General features: G+C 44.3%; 2 protein-coding genes and 1 pseudogene across 7 annotated transcripts; 1 reads left to right on the top strand and 2 right to left on the bottom strand.

Moving 5' to 3' along the window:
- Positions 1 to 1,534: 1,534 nt before the first annotated feature.
- On the bottom strand, positions 1,535 to 6,984 carry LOC311110515 (protein ecdysoneless homolog; annotated as a pseudogene). Its single transcript, XR_014615911.1, has 8 exons — positions 6,962 to 6,984; positions 6,677 to 6,869; positions 6,431 to 6,559; positions 6,198 to 6,322; positions 3,958 to 4,023; positions 3,740 to 3,849; positions 2,712 to 3,066; positions 1,535 to 2,572 (listed from the first exon to the last, which is right to left on the bottom strand). The product of XR_014615911.1 is annotated as a protein ecdysoneless homolog (transcript).
- Positions 6,985 to 7,269: 285 nt separating this feature from the next.
- LOC311110751 (protein ecdysoneless homolog) lies at positions 7,270 to 9,862 on the bottom strand. 2 transcript variants are annotated; one of them, XR_014610722.1, is made up of 4 exons: positions 9,706 to 9,791; positions 9,091 to 9,316; positions 8,009 to 8,971; positions 7,270 to 7,815 (listed from the first exon to the last, which is right to left on the bottom strand). XR_014610722.1 is itself a non-coding variant. In XM_084153313.1 (4 exons), exons 2-4 carry the CDS (start codon positions 9,293 to 9,295, stop codon positions 7,803 to 7,805), a joined length of 336 nt encoding a protein of 111 aa, XP_084009439.1. In that variant the 5' UTR covers positions 9,296 to 9,316; positions 9,706 to 9,862; the 3' UTR covers positions 7,270 to 7,802. The 2 variants fall into 2 exon arrangements, 1 of the variants encoding a protein (XP_084009439.1); XM_084153313.1 differs by having other exon boundaries at positions 8,854 to 8,971; positions 9,706 to 9,862.
- A 735-nt stretch (positions 9,863 to 10,597) lies between these two features.
- On the top strand, positions 10,598 to 19,810 carry LOC311110748 (protein FAM149B1-like). Of its 4 annotated transcripts, none has more exons than XM_084153306.1 (16): positions 10,598 to 10,682; positions 11,289 to 11,405; positions 11,655 to 11,802; positions 12,443 to 12,585; positions 12,975 to 13,136; positions 13,356 to 13,514; positions 13,744 to 13,925; positions 14,036 to 14,178; positions 14,583 to 14,651; positions 15,093 to 15,205; positions 15,435 to 15,665; positions 16,284 to 16,407; positions 16,531 to 16,656; positions 18,541 to 18,622; positions 18,705 to 18,857; positions 19,075 to 19,810. In XM_084153306.1, the coding sequence occupies exons 1-16, from the start codon at positions 10,636 to 10,638 to the stop codon at positions 19,155 to 19,157; spliced, it is 2,082 nt and encodes a 693-aa protein (XP_084009432.1). In that variant the 5' UTR covers positions 10,598 to 10,635; the 3' UTR covers positions 19,158 to 19,810. The 4 variants fall into 4 exon arrangements, with proteins under 4 accessions (XP_084009432.1, XP_084009433.1, XP_084009434.1 ...); XM_084153307.1 differs by having other exon boundaries at positions 18,708 to 18,857; XM_084153308.1 differs by lacking the exon at positions 14,583 to 14,651.
- Positions 19,811 to 19,918: the final 108 nt, after the last annotated feature.

Here is a 19,918-nt window from a genome sequence, read left to right on the forward strand (position 1 = left end):
AGATCAGCGTGCACTTTCACCACCCTGTGAAGTTCATCATAACTTATTTTATCTGTAGCCTACTAAATTGCATGGTTTCCTGAGTCGTAGTGGGAGGACCACACGCCATATCATCACGTGGCTCCAAGTTTACTTCGACATGATGGTTTTTATATCAGTATTTGGCGTTTCCGCTGCCATTTCTCACATAATTAATTTTAGAGACACAAAAAGATCCCACCATGTCGAACGAACAAATTATTGGTCTGCATTCATAAAATTGTACCTTAACTTCCTGTTTCCATCACAGCTATCATTAATTTGTTTTATTCTGTATGACTTTACTCGCATAGAAACTGTGGATGGAAACGTGGTTAGTGATAAGATAAATGGTAATAAGCAATACACTCCAAGTCGGTGGACACCAACTGGTCGATCTCCAAGGCATTCCTAGTCGATCAACAAACATTTCTGTAAAAAAAACTACGATATCGTTTCGCGCTGTTGCCGGTAGGAGCACTTGATTAAGCAGCCCTAGAGCCAGGAAGGCAGTGTGCCTCTCCGGCAGGCCCATAGAGCAAATCAAGTACACCTATAGGCTTACCGCTGGCCAATCAGATAGCTCAGATCACAATGTCTGCACATTTTCCTCAATCCATTGACTGTAAGAAGAAAATAGCAAAGAGCAGCTGTTTTAATGAAATGCGTGTTCTCCATACTTCCACTCACACTACAACCAGCACTGACGCTGCAGTGAATTGAGTATAGCGTGTTCCGATAAGCTTACGTTGTTATTATTAGCGGCTTGTGTTTTTTTACATCTAGGAATATTTCACTTTCACTTTTCATAGAAGTAACAACATGAATTGGTGCATGAGGCAGAAATAATGCAGTGCGATTTGAGTTTTCGCCATCAGCTGGAAGACTGTGACCCCTTTTATCAGCTGAGGGAGGGAGAGCGGAGGGACAGTGAGAGGCAGCCTCACTGCTGCTCCTTACCTCCCCTCAGACTGACAATCAGATGCAGGCCATCAGTCCAGTGAAAATTTTAAATATATACTTTTCATCAAGGATCTCTCTGTACTTTTCTCAGTTCATTTTTCCCCTCGATCATGACTAGTCTCCCAGTCCCTCAGCCCCTGCCACTGAAAAACATCCCCACAGCATGATGCTGCCACCACCATGCTTCACTGTAGGGATGGTGCCAGGTTTCCTCCAGACGTGACACTTGCCATTCAGGCCAAAGAGTTCAATCTTGGTTTCATCAGACCAGAGAACCGTGTTTCTCATAGTCTGAGAGTCCTTTAGGTGCCTTTTGGCAAACTCCAAGCGGGCTGTCATGTGCCTTTTACTGAGGAGTGGCTTCCGTCTGGCCACTCTACCATTAACGTCTGATTGGTGGAGTGCTGCAAAGATGGTTGTCCTTCTGGAAAGTTCTCCGATCTCGACAGAGGAACTCTGTCAGATGGACCATCGGGTTCTTGTTCACCTCCCTGACCAAGGCCCTTCTCTGCAGATTGCTCAGTTTGGCCGGGCGGCCAGCTCTAGAAAGAGTCTTGGTGGTTCCAAACTTCTTCCATTTAAGAATGAATGGAGGCCACTGTGTTCTTGGGGACCTTCAATGCTGCAGAAATGTTTTGGTACCCTACCCCAGATCTGTGCCTCGACACAATCCTGTCTCAGAGCTCTACGGACAATTCCTTCGACCTCATGGCTTGGTTTTTGCTCTGACATGCACGGTCAACTGTGGGACCTTATATAGACAGGTGTGTGCCTTTCCAAATAATGTCCAATCAATTGAATTTTCCACAGGTGGACTCCAATCAAGTTGTAGAAACATCTCAAGGATGATCAATGGAAACAGGATGCACCGGATCTCAAGTTCAAGTCTCATAGCAAAGGATCTGAATACTTATGTAAACAAGGTATTTCTGTTTTATAGTTTTTATACATTTGTAAAAATGTCGAAAAACCTGTTTTCGATTTGCCATTGTGTGTAGATTGATGAGGAAAACATTGCAATTTAATCCATTCTAGCCCTAGCACTACAAAGCGGATTCAAATAATCAAAGCTTGATGATTAGTTGATAACCCTGCATAGAGATACACTGCGTCATCCTCAAGGTTTTTCAAATCCCCACATGCAACAATAAAAGTTAACAGTGAGCAAGTCCACATTTTCATCTCAAATGTATTAATGAAATTGACTGGGCTTCGGTTAATATTGAATCATAATATAATAATAATAATAATAAGGCACAGGGTAAGTTTAAAAAATATATATTTTCTGATTTTTACTGCCTTGAAACCTCATTTAACATCATATATTTAGAAAATGATTCCACTTTGTCCCAAAAAGATGCTGGCTTTATTATTAGACTAAGTAATGTATTCTAAGTGCTCTACAAAAAGGCCAGTCTATCTAGGCTGTGCAGACCGTAAGATATAGGTGTTGGGTGATGTTCTTTGCTAGGGCATAATGAGCGGTCAGTGTTTATCATGAGTGGTCATTATTGGAGGGCAGGTGTTTATCGTCAGCGGTCAGAGTTGGGGGGAAGCCGTTGGCTGCTGGGCCTGCTTTATTAGTGCCCTGCTGGAATCATAGAATACAATTGTTATTTTACATATTGATATGCAACATATGCATCCCTAATCCTTCCTCTCTCCAAATAACTCTTTACAGAATTGGCACACTGCAACAAGAAGCTGTAAATATCAACCACATCTCTTACCTGCTCGTTGAAGCTCTGTCCCATTTTGGTGCCCATGAGCTCATGGTCCATCTCGTCCATGTACTTCCTAAGACCTTCCAAAGCATCTGCCCCTTCATCCCCTCGCAGTCCAGAAGGACCCTCCACTCCCTCATCGACGTCATCTAGGTCGTCTGAGTCCAACTCCTCATCCTTAGCCCGAGATATTTACATAGCACACAGGTAAAAAGTACACTGACCACCACTCCTAGCTAGTTCTACTGTGACATATGGCCTTCATATAGCACTTACTACTAGCAACTACATACCCAGTAGTCTGTTCAGTGCACTGGCCATGGAGTCTGGATCAAACACGAAAGGCTCATTTGAACGGGACCTGTAAAATAAACAAAGGCAAATTACATTGATACCCATTACAGTCAGCCAGCCAGCCAGCTAGCATACGTTAGCATTCTACAAAGTATTATCTCATAGCAGTTAGCACACCACATACGGGGCTAAGTAGAACAGTGTGGACAGACAGTCAGTCTCACCAGGGTAGTTCAGCCCCCTCATGTGAAGACATTCCGTTGATGAAGTTCTTCATGCCCTGGGTCACAGCCACCAGGCTGTAGCTACCACCCCCCCCCCCTTCCCTCATGCGTTGGTTTGGTCTGGCTGGGCTTTGAGCAGCCCAAACCCACTCCTCCCCTCCCCCTTTCCTCCAACAGACACTCCAGCTGCTGGGCTGAAATATGGAGATGGGGGCGAGATGAGAGAAAATCAGTGTTTCCATCAACCCTGATAAGCTCATTCTAGCTTATCTTTATGGAAACTGCTTACTTACCCAGTTTACGATATGGGTATGTTCAGTAAAGGCTGAACCCTTCCTCTAAATCAGCAGGCCTTATGACTGTGTGGTTTTATCTAACATGAAAGCCAGCATGCTACTTTGTGGTGTGAACATATCAGTGCGGTAAGTGACATAACTGCAGGTACTTTACTCAATACACCTGAGCTGGTAGACTGAGTGACTGTTGCACTGTAGTAATAGGATGTGTTTTACTCACTGTCCTCTGTGGGTAGATGGGCCTCTCATGTCCTCAGTTCATCCACATTGTAGGGAGCACAGCTCTGTAGCAGCTGAAGGATCTCCTCACCTGGGGCCCTGCCACCGGAGCTACAAACACACACAGGATAGCGTATTCACACACACACATACAGTATGCAGGGACACATGTACACAAACAGACACCAGTGTTCCTGCAGTCAAGCAGAGAGCACTCACCTGTGTGTTGGGGTGACTGACTGCTTGAAGAAGTACTCTGCAGTATGCAGAGCCCTGCAGCTCCCCCTGCCACAGACAACCACAATAACACTACGTCACCAAAGGGGATAACATTATGAATCACTGACAATTGCAATGCTAACAGCCCGACACCGCTATCCTCATTGAAACGTGAAATAGAGAGCTGTTATGAGTAATCTAATAAATATTACTGTTCAGGAGTTTAAAAATATATATATATATATATATATATATCTTACTGGTTAGCTAGCAACAGAGATTAGCAGTCTGGCAAACTGAACAATTATGAAATAATTATTTACTTTTATTTGCAAGATTTCATATCTTTTGTTTCTGTTGCTAACCAGTAATAGAACAATTATACTCAAACATGAGTAATCAGTTCTCTGGGTTAACCATCAATAGAAGCAAATGTCCATGCTGTCAAGATTAAAGCTGTCTAATAACCATTAGGCTACAGAAAGTGCTCTGATGTACAGTCGTGGTCAAAAGTTTTGAGAATGACACAAGTATTGGTCTTCAAAGTTTGCTGCTTCAGTGTTTTTAGATATTTTTGTCAGATGTTACTATGGTATACTGAAGTATAATTACAAGCATTCCATAAGTGTCAAAGGCTTTTATTGACAATTACATTAAGTTTATGCAAAGAGTCAATATTTGCAGTGTTGACCCTTCTTTTTCAAGACCTCTGCAATCCGCCCTGGCATGCTGTCAATTAACTTCTGGGCCACATCCTGACAGATGGCAGCCCATTCTTGCATAATCAATGCTTGGAGTTTGTCAGAATTTGTGGGTTTTTGTTTGTCCACCTGCCTCTTGAGGATTGACCACAATTTCTCAATGGGATTCAGGTCTGGGGAGTTTCCTGGCCATGGACCCAAAATGTTGATGTTTTGTTCCCCGAGCCACTTAGTTATCACTGTTGCCTTATGGCAAGGTGCTCCATCATGCTGGAAAAGACATTGTTCGTCACCAAACTGTTCTTGGATAGTTGGGAGAAGTTGCTCTTGGAGGATGTGTTGGTACTATTCTTTATTCATGGCTGTGTTCTTAGGCAAAATTGAGAGTGAGCCCACTCCCTTGGCTGAGAAGCAACCCCACACATGAATGGTCTCAGGATGTTTTACTGTTGGCATGACACAGGACTGATGGTAGCGCTCACCTTGTCTTCTCCGGACAAGCTTTTTTTCCGGATGCCCCAAACAATCGGAAAGGGGATTCATCAGAGAAAATGACTTTACCCCAGTCCTCAGCAGTCCAATCCCTGTACCTTTTGCAGAATATCAGTCTTGTCCCTGATGTTTTTCCTGGAGAGAAGTGGCTTCCTCGCTGCCCTTCTTGACACCAGGCCATCCTCCAAAAGTCTTTGCCACACTGTGCGTGCAGATGCACTCACCCCTGCCTGCTGCCATTCCTGAGCAAGCTCTGCACTGGTGGTGCCCTGATCCCGCAGCTGAATCAACTTTAGGAGATGGTCCTGGCGCTTGCTGGACTTTCTTGGGCGCCCTGAAGCCTTTTTCACAACAATTGAACCTCTCTCCTTTAAGTTCTTGATGATCCGATAAATGGTTGATTTAGGTACAATCTTACTAGCAGCAAAATCCTTGCCTGTGAAGCCCTTTTTGTGCAAAGCAATGATGACGGCACGTGTTTCCTTGCAGGTAACCATGGTTAACAGAGGAAGAACAATGATTTCAAGCACCACCCTCCTTTTAAAAGCTTCCAGTCTGTTATTCTAACTCAATCAGCATGGCAGAGTGATCTCCAGCCTTGTCCTCGTCAACACTCTCACCTGTGTTAACGAGAGAATCACTGACATGATGTCAGCTGGTCCTTTTGTGGCAGGGCTGAAATGCAGTGGAAATGTTTTTTGAGGATTAAGTTCATTTTCATAGCAAAGAGAGACTTTGCAATTAATCTGATCACTCTTCATAACATTCTGGAGTATATGCAAATTGCCATCATAAAAACTGAGGCAGCAGACTTTGAAAATTAATATTTGTGTAATTCTCAAAACTTTTGACCATGACTGTACATGGGTACAAAACTAATGAGCTACAGTGTCTGCTCAATTTTATATAATATAATATCTATCATGCATCAAATACAAATATTTATACATGTTAAATCAAACAAATATGTGTAAGCAAAGTAGATACTGCATGTCTTGAGCCATGCATCCTTTCTGGCATAGGCAGAGTAATGCATGGTTCACTCACTTTTAAATAGCCATTCTTCTTCAGACTGTTGAGGAGTCCTTTCAACAAGGGGTTACAGCTGATGGAGCATCAGGCTCTGACGATGGCTGTCTGCACTTGGAGCACAGGATCTCAAAGCCATGGGCCTGGGAGGGTCAGAGACAAGTATAACCAACAGAACTATAGAATTATGAATTATCCCAAGTAGTCTATGAGCATTGTCAATATATATAAGTGGGTGGGGGTGAACACACCAGTTTCATGCCCAGCTCTTGGGCACGGTACAGGGGGTGGGAGCGGGCAGGCAGGGTGAACCCACTCCTCCGGTCGGGGGTGAAATGCTGCTGCTGGATCTGGGCGTACAGGCAACGGGTGAACGTCACCTGGAAATACATATAGACAACATGTAAATACAGCACTAACATACCGAAACAAAACTACACTACATAACACACAATACATACATGCGTCAACCAGTCAGAAAGTCAACTTGTGTGTACTGAGGTTAGGACTCGTGTGTCGGGGGGAAAGGTCTGGAATGTCCGACAGGCCTGGAGATCTACTGGATCCCTCAGGTAGAAAGATGACACAGCCGGGGCAACCAGGTCTGGTCGCTGTGCCAACACTGTAGCGATGCCCGCGGGTAGGAAGCAGTGAGCATGATGAAGGTTTGCCTGGATCTTCTCTGGATATCTGTGAAGACACAGAACACCAACTCATGGTCATTATGACAGTAGGCTTGAATGTGTGGCTTGACCTAAACAAGTCTATATACCCTTAAGTACTGTATGTATTTCTGAGCAATCATAAGTAGGGCCAGTCTTTTTTTTTTTTTTTACCAGTATTTCCATCATTATCCACTAGGTTTGCTACAGGTAGAAAATCCTAGGAAATGTTATTTAATTGACACAAGATGTTTCCAATCAATCCCTCAATGTCTACCCTCAAACAGATACCTTACAATCCCTTCAACACTTCATAGTATTGTTTCTGCTGCGTCACTCACCCCTCCAGTCTTTTCTCCAGAGCAGTGCGGTTCTTGGGGCTGGCCAGACAGGCATGTGTGTGGGAGGAGAGCAGGGCCAGAGCCTGGGTCACACTGGGCACTGCGTCCCTGGGCATGCCATCTCCACTACAGCGGGAGGGACAGGGCAGGATGTACAGCTCACCCCTGTGGAGGAACACCTAGCAGACCAGAACCAGGGGGAGAGAGACACACAGTTCGAGTGAGAGAGACAGATGGGCTGACTGATATAGGCCCACAGAGACAACAAACGAAGGGATAATCAGCTATGTGAAGAGATGTACAGACAGAGTGATAAAGTGTGTAGTCATCACACATAGCCCAATAATGGACTAAAGGAGCCTAACGTTACTCCTTATAGTCCAAGGACCTTACATGTTCTGTTTAGAGGCGAATTGGCTCTGGCAGCCAAATACTCTATCTAAACGCGAATCGATTGACAATTGCGGTACAGTTCTAGAAACATTGTCAAGTTGTGTATGGTTCACACTGCAGCTCTTTGCCCAAACTTGAAAAAGGCCTTATTAAGGACAACTCAATTTTCTTCTGACTTCTTTTATTTAATTCCAGTTCTTCCGTCAGTCAGTCAGTCAGTCAGTCAGTCAGGTTGATAACCTTTAAAGGCAAAACACAAAAAGAAATATACATTACTTCAAGTAAGGTCATTTCAAATTAAATATATAATCTCAATGTAGTCATATTATCTAAATTATACTATTTATACTAAATTAGACAATTGGTCTCAATTCTCAACACAAATAAACACCTAACTGGCAACAATTTTACACAACAATGTCCATGTGCCTACCGGTTGAGTCTCCAGAATCCTAAATGAGCTGAATGTGTATGAATGAGTCTCCTCTTTCATGAAGGAATTCCAGTGAAATGCTTTTCCACCAAACATTTCACCACCTGCTATCACAAAGGTGCACCAGTATATATTTTCCCAGGGAAACACAAGCTAATGATGGGTTCCACAATGCATACACTTTTTCGCCCCCTGCTGGTGTTTTATCTTTGAAATAAGTTGAAAATGTGAATGCCTTGAATATGAATACCTGTCTTTTGACGCAACAAACATAAAGCCATCTACCATCATATCACATCAAAATAATTTCACAAATGCAAAATACACACTGTCGTACACTGTTTTAACACAGTTGCAGCCGACAGTATTTTTCAGTGACAACACATTTATGGCGTCCGTCTTCCATTTACACACAGGTGTTCAGATAGCTAATTAGCACAGGTAGTCGACTGTCTTCCATCTGTTTTACGTCAACAACTGCAGTAACATGGAAATATGGCCATGTGGGAACCCTAACCCTATAAAAGGTGTAGAAATGTAACCTTTTGTTTTTTGAAAATTATCGCTGATATGAAATGTTCCTTATGTTTCCAAAACCGTACTGCATGCCTGTTAACTTTTAGCACAAGCGTCGGGGCTCTTAACAAAACTCCCCCGGACAGAAGATACTATCGTCAATAGGCGTTAAATGGGCTACATCACACGTAGTTGTCTAACTCTGTTTTCACTGCTCTCTGGGTTCAACCACTTTGGAAGATAGTCTGCTGCTTCGATCAGAAGGAACTCCCCAGTTGAAACTAACTGGAAGTAATACAGAACTTTGCAGACAGTGTGCTCCACTCTACCTGGCAGCAAGTTCTGGGAAGGCTTGTGTGATCTGAAACAGGAGGTATACGATGAACCACTCATCCTCCACGCTGTCCCCAAACACAGCACTGCCTCCAATGTGTGCAGGAACTCCCCCTGCAGGTACAATCAAGACATGATCACCATTCATTCAGTCAAAGCATCAAAATTATTCATATAACAAATACTTCAATCCTCAAAGAACATTTGTATCCAGGTCAGAACCAGCACTATACCTTTCTCAGTGTGGTACTTGAGGTTGAATGGCTGCTGTTGCCAGATATACTGCATAAGGAGAGGGGCAACCTTTGCCAAAATCTCCTCCACTAGCTGTTGCAGATGTAGTTCGTCAGCCTGTGTGTCTGAGAGGTTAGGCTGAACCAAGAAGAGACAGTACTGGACCATATCCTCTTGCACAGCTATTCTCCTAAGTGGGTCCATAGTGGGGGTGGCTTGATGAACCTATGATATGAGCAATAAGAGAAGTTATGTACCTTTGCTTTGTTATCAGCAGAGACTGTTGTAGGTCAGGTCATACGACATCTGTACAATGACATTTGAACCATAACTGAATTATAGGGTACAAGCTTAGCTTCCAAACTGTTCAGACAGGCAACTTGTCTTTTATCGATAAGCTTATTGTTTAACTATATGTAACTGCCATTGATCACAAGATATCATGATCTCTAAGTCTTCAATGTAAGGCCTACTCTTTAAAACTGAACATTACATGACATTTGCAAACGAAGTCATGTCAATAAAATTAAGCTAGCATTCTAGTCAGTGTCTTTACCAGCTAATCGCATGATCAATGAACATTAACTTAGTCACAGTTCTGAGAGAGGTCTTACCTTGCCTTGTTTATTATGTATATGTTTTAACGTTAGTCTTCAAGGAGTCCCATAAACATAAAATTAGTTGTCAAGTTCTATCGTTCTCATGCCGTTTGAAGCAGTTTTCTTCCCTACCATTAATAGATCTCGGCTATAAAACTACAGTTTTTGCAAATGGTTCCTATATGACACGCATTTATCCCAGAAATAATAATATACCTCGATGAAAATTAGCTTCAAAATTACGATTCACCAAAAATATCATGAATCAATAGACAAGTTGTAAAATGTACAACACATTTGGAATTACATGTTTTATTCTATGCGTAGCCAAAGTTCCACGGTGAGAGACGGACATAATTTTGTAGGGCAATAGGAACATCGCACAGATCCCAGGGAGTTGTAGTCTTTTATATTTTTAGCAAACGGTCATTTTCGAGGAGATCGAAATACATTTCCCGTGAGATATAGGGATAAGAAAGTTGGGTATCCATGACAGCCTTGTTATTGTTGTTGTCGTGCTAATCCTCTCTAGTGGTGCTGGATGCTGTAATGGTTATATTGATTATTATACTGGCGCTGCCTGAAACATAATCTGCTTTACTTTTAGGCCGCGGTTTGTTTCAGTAGATTTCATTGTAGATCAATAATAGGCTACTTTGTGCACAAAGGCGCGGGTTGGTTCTCCCTCTCAGTTAGCTAACAGTAGCTTGCTAGCTAATGTTTGTTAACGTTAGCAAGTTCGCAGCAATTAACGTTACGTTAAGTTCCACATTAAAGACAACTAAACTAGCTAGCTAACTTGCTAGTGTGTCAAGTGTTATTGACCCACGGGCGGGAGAAAATGACAAACCTCTGCCAAAAGAGCAAGTGGGGCAAGGAATCACAGGGAAGCGCGGTGAGAGAGGACAGTCGGGGACGCATGAGCCGATAAAAACGGAGAAAAGGATGATTTCGCGATACACCAGGCGGCCCGTAACGCACAATCTTGAGATGTAAGTAACGTTAATGCTTGCTAGCTAGTGTACAAGCGTATTATTCTTTGCTAACAGTAATTTATGTCATTCGAGATTGAGATATGGTAACCTGATTGACTAACGTTAGATTGTTGGTAGCTACTGATCGGGTAAGAACGTAAAGGAGAATGTATTGATCAGGTCACATGTGACGACAGCCCATCTGTCACTCCAAGTCAAGGTCAGTTGCCTCCATTACACAAAGCGATGCAATAGGAGGATGTTGTTCAATACTGTAAACTGATGATGTAAGGGTCCCACTCCTACCTCATATTTCAAATCAAATCAAACTTTATTTGTCTCCTTTGCCGGATACAACATACCGTGAAATGCTTACTTACAAGCCCTTAACCAACAATGCAGTTCAAGAAAGAGTTATGAAAATATTAACCAAATAAACTAAAGTAAAAAAATAATAAAAAGTAACACAGTAAACACAATAAAATAACACTCCTTGTTTGTTTGGGATCAATGTCTTTTCACAACAATAAATATCAACCCACCAAAGTATTACAATGAAAGATCTATCTATCAATGCTATTGCTTATTTATGTTTTATTAAGCTATATTTTCCCTTCTCTGCAGTCGTGGCTTATCCCGAAGCAGCCTTGACCATCACCCTCTCCCAGAGGAGGTAGACGATGACTTCCTCCCCCAGCACCTCCTCCATGACCTTCAGGAAGCTGTCTCCACTTACAACAGGTATGACCTGTTCTCAAAGAACCGGACAGGTGAAACCAAGTACACTTGTAGGGAGCAGCTATATTGCTTTCCCATATCCTGTTTAGATGTGTGAAGGCAAGGAGACAAAATAGAGGGAGGTAGCCAGTTACATAATCTGAACAGCACAGTAATATACCTCACTGGTCTAAATTATTCCCTGGTACACTCAACAACACACACCACTGTAACGTACAGCAACATGTAAACAATGTCTGTCCTCTTCTGCAGCTCGGAGACGACGTCTGCAGCCGCGAGCCGATCAGACTGTCCAGCGGTCACCACTGGAGACACAACGCGGTCCTGGTCTGGGATCCACAGCTACACAGGGACAGGTATCTCTACAGAGAGGAGCTCTGTCTTCTCCTGGGGCTATGATGTGAGTCTCACCTCGCCTTCTCAGCTGGCTGCCAGAATCATTCAGTTCAAATGCCCGATGTTCTGAGTATTTTGAAGTGCATATATAGCTAGGCCTAGCCATGCTGAATGCTACAATAGTCTTGTATACAGATTACCATTACATTAGCCTAATCATGTTTGTATTGTAATGACTTAGTAATGAGTACAGTCTGCTCTGTCTGCAGAGGTCAGTTCCCTCATGGTTTCGCTTCGTTGTGATGCTGAGATTTTTAGAGCTTGCCTTCAAAAACAAAAAACTATGATTTATTTACGCACAGCCATGTCCTCAGAATGCCTCATAGAACTCATACCCCTGCAGTCCTTAGTTACTAACTTAATATAGTACAGTACACACACACACTTGCCTGTGCACGCACACACTGTCTCTCACAAATACATGCAAATGGTACTACTTGCTCCAGCACAATCACTCACACACAGTCACCTGGGAGCCATAGGGGAGCCATGTAGCCTGCTGTGAAATGAACAGCGCTCAGCGACGTGCAGCTAATAATTGATAAGTAGCTTGAAAAGCAACGACCTTCTGTCATAGTGTGCCTCTCTGTAGGAGCTCCTCTCACTCTCTCTCTCTTTCTACCTTCCCTCTCTCCATCCCTCAGGAGTTTGACAAGGCGGCGTCACGACAGGTGCAGCAAATGTTTGAGGAGATTGACGAGGAGCTTTACGAAGGGCAGGGTGGGGCGCATCTACTGGGGCTGCAAGATGAGTGTCATCAGTGGGCGTTCAGGTTCCCTCACCTACGGTGGGTCCTCACCCTACTCCCCCTCACTTCTCACACACTGTCACACATTACTGCCACTCTAGCCTTGCTCCTTCCACTCCTCACCTGCAAATGTATCACTGAAGGTAATTTGGCTGCAGTAAAGTGATACCTCTTAAAAGAGAAGTACCTAAGATAAATCTGATTTAGATTTGTTTGCAAACCCAAGAAGAAACGACTTACCACATAATGATCGGCCCAAAACCCTTGGGCCCCATACACAATGAGAGAATGGATCATAGGCCATTGGCTCAGCATTACAAAATTCAATTGTTAATAAAACATTTTATTTTAATAATCCTGTCGGTTGGATTCATTGGAGTTGTAATCACTGTTTCACCACCTCTCCACCCTACTATGTGAACCCACAGGATTCTGGGTAGTCAGCTGGTGTGTCCCAGTGACGAGGGCTTCCAGTGGTACGCCACCTCAGGGAAGGGGACTGGGACACCCGCCAGCACCACTGCAGCTGGACAGAAGGACAGCAGCAGTAGCAAGCCACAGGATAAGGACAAGCCCAGCCCCAGCACAGAGTGAGCACTGGATACTCATGCTGTTAACCCATCAATTATAGATGACCGTTAGCGTTGTGGTTTTGTGACCTACATACTGTGTGGCTTGTCAAACAGCAAGTCAACTAAGTAACACAAGGCATACTGGCACTGGCTAGGCTACTTTAGCTAGCTAGAAAGTTAGGACTGATGTTGTTGAGAAACCGATGTCAGGGTGAACCATATTGTTTGTTTGTCCAGTCTGTGTGTGCAGGGGAGAAGGGCTGTGCTGTCCAGGCCCTGTGCGGCAGTTGACCACCCCCCTGGTACTCCCAGTGGATCCAGAGGTCATGACAGGCCCAGGGTGATCGAGGCTGAAGGCCTGATGGAGGAGTACCTGGCCTTTGACAGCAGGGACCTGTGAGTCACCACCCAGCTCTCCTATTTAGGACCGTTTAACTATAGGGCCATTTCAAATACTTGAAAGTATGGTGCACTTGATTGAGCTTGTAGCCTACCTTTGGGATTACCCCAAGGGTTCCATTGTACCAACTAACCTAAAACCAAGCTTAGTATTTGAAAGGCGTTGACATTATTTCGCCAAAGGTCTGTTGTGTTGATGGTTTAATGTGTGGTTTGAACTTTACAGGGATGATGAGTGGGAGCGGGGGTGCATGGGGGCTGGTCGGCGGCGGAACTGCCTGCCTCCGGTGTCTCCCTACCGCTGTCGCAGACAGGCGGCCTTGGACTTGCTGTTTGACGACGTGTGGCGAGAGCTGGTTGGCTGGATGGAGGAGCTGGTCCGCAGGCATTGGGAGGGCTATGTCTCAGGTAGGACCACAGGGCAATGTCTTATAGGCACTTTTGACTTGTCATTGACTTATAAGCCAACAAATCCATCATTGCCAAATTGACAGTATTCTTCCCCATCTTGTTGACAGATGATGAGAAGACTGCAGTGAACTTCAGCTCATCACAGTCAGATGCTGAGAATCCTTTCCTGCTTCTGTCCAGACTTCCCACCCTTCTCCCCAGGCTAGGCCAGAGCAAGGTGCCCCAGCTAACAGGCAGCCTGCAACCCCAGGTCAGTGCCCTGAGAGGGGGGTGAAGGACCACCTCCTCAGAGAGTGGAAAATCCTACTCCTAGGATGTAGGTTTTATGTCAATAAGAAATGTTACTAAGCACTGTGATTGGACTCCATAATAACCTTCAGATGTGTTTGAGAGTTTAGGACAAATTTGGCAAACTGAAAACAGTCACACTGATGCTGAATTGTTTTCCCCTGCTGTCAGTAGTTCTTCTCACTCTGTTTTCAAGGCTATCAATTCATTAACTTGAATCCTTTTTTCTTTCCTTCCTTCTTTTTGTCCCCTACTCTGTCTTGTTCCTTGGTCTGTTTCACACCTTTCAAACCAACAACCTTGTGTCTGTCCACCTCACTCTCTCCTTTTCTCTCTCTCATTTGGTCATCTGTTTCTCCCCCAAAGACCACAAAATCAAGGGTCTCAAAGCACAAGTCCAGACGGAAATCCAAAAAGCAGAAAAAGCCATCCACTGTATGTAACTCTCACCTAGAGCCAAAATGGCACTGATCGACACCATCCACAGTGGCATGTTATTATTCACTCCTAGACTGAATGTGCTTGTGCCTGTTGAATAACACAAAACATACCACATTTAGTCACTTTCTTACTTCTTAACCAACTGTTGAGGTTTTTCTTACATACGTTTCTCTTATTTAATTCAATAATGACTGTTTTGGAATGCTTTTATTTACTTCCCGCTTTAATTGACTATTTTGTCTAATCGTCTGATGGTCTCAAGTGGGTGGTGGTATGTCCTCTCCACTTGGTTGCATGTAGAAAAGCCGAGTTGGAGCTGACTATGGTGACGTGCAAGTGTCCGTAGTGATGATGTGGCTGTAGTTATTTAGGTGAATGACCACTTTTGCCTAGTCTAACTGTATCTTCTTCTGCCTCCCTCCCTCCCTCCTACAGTCCAGTCGGGTACCAGTAGGGGCAGCGGTGACGCATCACAACCTCAACGACCTCATTGTGATCCACGGCATCCCCCTGCAGCAGAGGAACATGGGCGTGATGGAGAGAGCCCAGTATGGAGACTGATCATACTCATGCTGATACTATAAGAATCTTTATTAGTAGAGTGTAGCATAAGGAGCTAACTAGAATCTTTATTAGTAGAGTGTAGCATAAGGAGCTAACTGTAACAGTGAACCACTCATTAAATAAGAGAGCAAGAGATGGTTATTAGCTATGGGTATGTAGGTTTATGCATATGTTACTTTGAGTAAAGGTTCACTATTTACTTCTCCTTCTCAGGGACCCTGAGGAGAGGGTGGTGGTGACCCATCGGCCAGGGTCCAGTGTGATCCCGTCCAGCAAGCCCCGTCCTCGCCGGGCGCTAGAGCAGAGCTCCTCCTCCCTGTCCCGTCCGCCCCAGTCAGCGCTACGCCGTAACCTGCCCCAACGCACCCTCCTGCCCTTGGTTCCCTGCCTGACACAGTCCAGCGCTGCCGGCTCCATGGAGGAGGTAATCCGTGGGACGCGCCTGTGAGTTAACTTAAAGGGGGTTACCCATTCTCCATCTGGTCCCTGTCCTCTTCCATGTAGACCCCCTCCCTCCCCTCTTCTTTTATTGCTCTGAAGCTGGAGAACCGTCTGTGCAAAGATTACTTTGAAAGCTGTTTGCCGTTGAACTCTTGCCTTGTGGCGTTCTGTTCAGCAGAATGGAAGGGGAAGAGATGTGAGGAGTTGTGTGTGACTAAGTACCCTAACAGATGAACTTTTAATCAACCTTGAGTTAAAGAATATCTGCTCCCGAGTGAAGAATATCGGGCTCCCAAGTGGTACAGCGGTCTAAGGCACTGCATCTCAGTGCTTGAGGCGTCACTACAGACCCCCTGGTTCGATTCCAGGCTGTATCACAACCGGCCGTGTTTGGGAGTCCCATAGGGCGGCGCACAATTGGCCCAGCGTCGTCCGGGTTTGGCCAGTGTAGGCCGTCATTGTAAATAAGAATTTGTTCTTAACTGACTTGCCTAGTTAAATAAAGGAAAAAAAAGTGTAATTTGCCTTCGTGTGGAGTGATTTCAGTCTGCTCCATGTTAAAGGGGCTTGTGTAACTTTATAGAAAGTGTGGAAAGTGAACAGGGCTGTTACTCTCTCCAGACCCACACCCAGTGACTGCCTGGCCTCGCCTCTGATGCCTCTGAGCAGGAACACACTCCTTCCCCCCATCGGCACAGGAGAAGCTGAGCCCACGCACTCTGGACAGCACTTCAGACCTACTCAGGTACTGGACGAGTAGAACTCTGCATACTAGTTGTACATCTTGCACTGACTTGACAAAACTTAATACTATCACCTGCTAATAACACAACACTATTTTATTTTGTGTGTGTGTGTGTGTGTGTAGCGGCACAGAGGTTCGTCCAGTCGTGCCCACAGTGCTGTTACAGATGAAGCTGGTAGTTTGCTTCCTCGGGATCGGCTTCATCAATTGGACGTATTCTCCCGTCCCAACACCACCCACACCTACAGGGTATGGCTATAGTCACACACGCTAAAAGTTATTATACCACTACAGAACGATTTAGCCATATTTTGTAGGTTTACAGTCGTGGTCAAACGTTTTGAGAATGATACAAGTATTGGTCTTCACAAAGTTTGCTGCTTCAGTGTTTTTAGATATTTTTGTCAGATGGTACTATGGTATACTGAAGTATAATTACAAGCATTAATTACATTAAGTTTATGCAAAGAGTCAATATTTGCAGTGTTGACCCTTCTTTTTCAAGACCTCTGCAATCCGCCCTGGCATGCTGTCAATTAACTTCTGGGCCACATCCTGACAGATGGCAGCCCATTCTTGCATAATCAATGCTTGGAGTTTGTCAGAATTTGTGGGTTTTTGTTTGTCCACCTGCCTCTTGAGGATTGACCACAAGTTCTCAATTGGATTACCTCCCGAGTGGCGGAGTGGTCTACCCGCCTCTTGAGCTGTCCTGGTTCGAATCCAGGCTCTGTCATAGCCGGCCGCGACCGGGAGACCCATGGGGCGGCGCACAATTGACCCAGCGTTGTCCAGGGTAGGGAATGGCCGGCAGGGATGTAGCTCAGTTGGTAAAGCATGGCGTTTGCAACGCCACGGTTGTGGGTGCGATTCCCACGGGGGGCCAGTATGATTTTTTTTATTTTTTATAATGTAGGCACTCACTAATTTTAAGTCGCTCTGGATAAGAGCGTCTGCTAAATGACTAAAATGTAAATGTGAAAAAATTAAGGTCTGGGGAGTTTCCTGGCCATGGACCCAAAATGTCGATGTTTTGTTCCCCGAGCCACTTAGTTATCACTGTTGCCTTATGGCAAGGTGCTCCATCATGCTGGAAAAGGCATTGTTTGTCACCAAACTGTTCTTGGATGGTTGGGAGAAGTTGCTCTCAGAGGATGTGTGGGTACCATTCTTTATTCATGACTGTGTTCTTAGGCAAAATTGTGAGTGAGCCCACTCCCTTGGCTGAGAAGCAACCCCACACATGAATGGTCTCAGGATGCTTTACTGTTGGCATGACACAGGACTAATGGTAGCGCTCACCTTATCTTCTCCGGACAAGCTTTTTTCCGGATGCGCCAAACAATCGGAAAGGGGATTCATGAGAGAAAATGACTTTACCCCAGTCCTCAGCAGTCCAATCCCTGTACCTTTTGCAGAATATCAGTCTGTCCCTGGTGTTTTTCCTGGAGAGAAGTGGCTTCCTCGCTGACATTCTTGACACCAGGCCATCCTCCAAAAGTCTTCGCCTCAAGCTCTGCACTGGTGGTGCCCCGATCCCGCAGCTGAATCAACTTTAGGAGATGGTCCTGGCGCTTGCTGGACCTTCTTCACAACAATTTAACCTCTCTCCTTGAAGTTCTTGATGATCCGATAAATGGTTGATTTAGGTGCAATCTTATTAGCAGCAAAATCCTTGCCTGTGAAGCCCTTTTTGTGCGAAGCAATGATGACGGCACGTGTTTCCTTGCAGGTAACCATGGTTAACAGAGAAAGAACAATGATTTCAAGCACCACCCTCTTTTTAAAGCTTCCAGTGTGTTATTCTAACTCAATCAGCATGACAGAGTGATCTCCAGCCTTGTCCTCGTCAACACTCTCACCTGTGTTAACGAGAGAATCACTGACATGATGTCAGCTGGTCCTTTTGTGGCAGGGCTGAAATGCAGTGGAAATGTTTTTGGGGGATTAAGTTCATTTTCATGGCAAAGAGGGACTTTGCAATTCATCTGATCACTATTCATAACATTCTGGAGTATATGCAAATTGCCATCATAAAAACTTTTGACCACGACTTTATATTGTAATGGATGAATGTGGAATATGTTTGCTTGCATCCCAGTCAGTGAGATTTAACTCTGGATTATTTTGCAGTCGGACACCCCTTACCGCCGCTCCTTCACAGTGCTGGACAACATTGGACAGGGACGTCCTGGCAGGGAATCTGTGGGTACAGGTGGGCACCTCGTTTTACATTGAATACTGTACACAATTTCTACACATACATTTTGTGGCTGAGTATCTGTCTGGTACCCTAGCAGACTCTTTGGGCATTGGAGTGATGGGCATCAGTCTGGGCATCAGTCTGGGCATCAGCAGCTCCTCCTTCCTGGACTCCTTCATCCACCACCCCTTGGGCCACTCCCCCATCAAGGATGAGGAGGAGCCTGACACACAAGGCCCTCCCCCAGGTCAGTAGGAGCCTCCTGTGGTGGTCCTCATTTATAAAACACGTAGCTGGGTTGTGATCTGTAGTTATGTTTATGAGAGAGTTCAGTCGTAGCCTCCAGTTATCTAACAAGGAAAGTCATTATCTTCAGTCAGATGATTTGAATATTAACTATCAAGATGATTTGAATATTAACTATTAATGCTCATTAAGTCTTGTCTTTTTCCTGCTCTCGTCAGCTCTACTGGTGCCTGTGTCAGTCCCAGCACGCTCCTACAACCGGGGGGGCTTCACGTCCCGCAGTAGCAGACCTGGGTTGTAGCTCCTTCGACCGGTCGTCACTAGTTAACACAGCCACAAAGTCATAATTACGTTTAAACCCCGCCCATTTCTACAATTGATCTTCTTAAAATCTGATTTTAAACCTAACCTTAACCACACTGCTAACCTTATGCCTAACTTTAAAATAAGACCAAAAAGCAATATTTTTTTAAACCAATTTTGACTTTGGCTGTGTTATCTACCTCGGCCCCCTCCACCAACCACACGCCTCAGCACGGCAGGATGAAATGCCCTGCTGCCAGTCCCAATGGGGCCCTCAAACGACACTTTATACAGCAGCAGAAATGTTGTACATTGTACTGTTTGGTGATTTTATTTGATGCTTTTTTTGTTTTTCTAGAGCCCTATTTTTGTATGTTGGTACTCAGCTTACCTGGCTGCCAAAGACAACCTGTGTCATTAATACCTATCTGTATGTTGGTATGTACTGTACATTTGGATGAATATGTCAATGTAATTGTTTATGTTCCCTGATCGCTATACTCTTAAATGATTCTATGAGGGAATTAGTTGTTCTATGAAAATGGTGGCTTTTTGACCAGCCAATTTTTTTACAAATGTTTTTACAAATTAGTCAGATAATAGTTAACGCAGTAACAATGTTAATCAAAAATAAATGACAGCTTATTTTTATGTTTTTACTACATTACTATTTTTTTTATGCTTGTGTTGCCTTTGTCACTGGTGTTACCTATATTTTAATGACAATTCAGGCTTTCCAGAATGTAATTTGAGTATTTA

Source organism: Coregonus lavaretus (assembly GCF_964263955.1).
Source record: "Coregonus lavaretus genome assembly, chromosome: 36".
Classification (NCBI taxonomy): Eukaryota; Metazoa; Chordata; class Actinopteri; order Salmoniformes; family Salmonidae; genus Coregonus; species Coregonus lavaretus.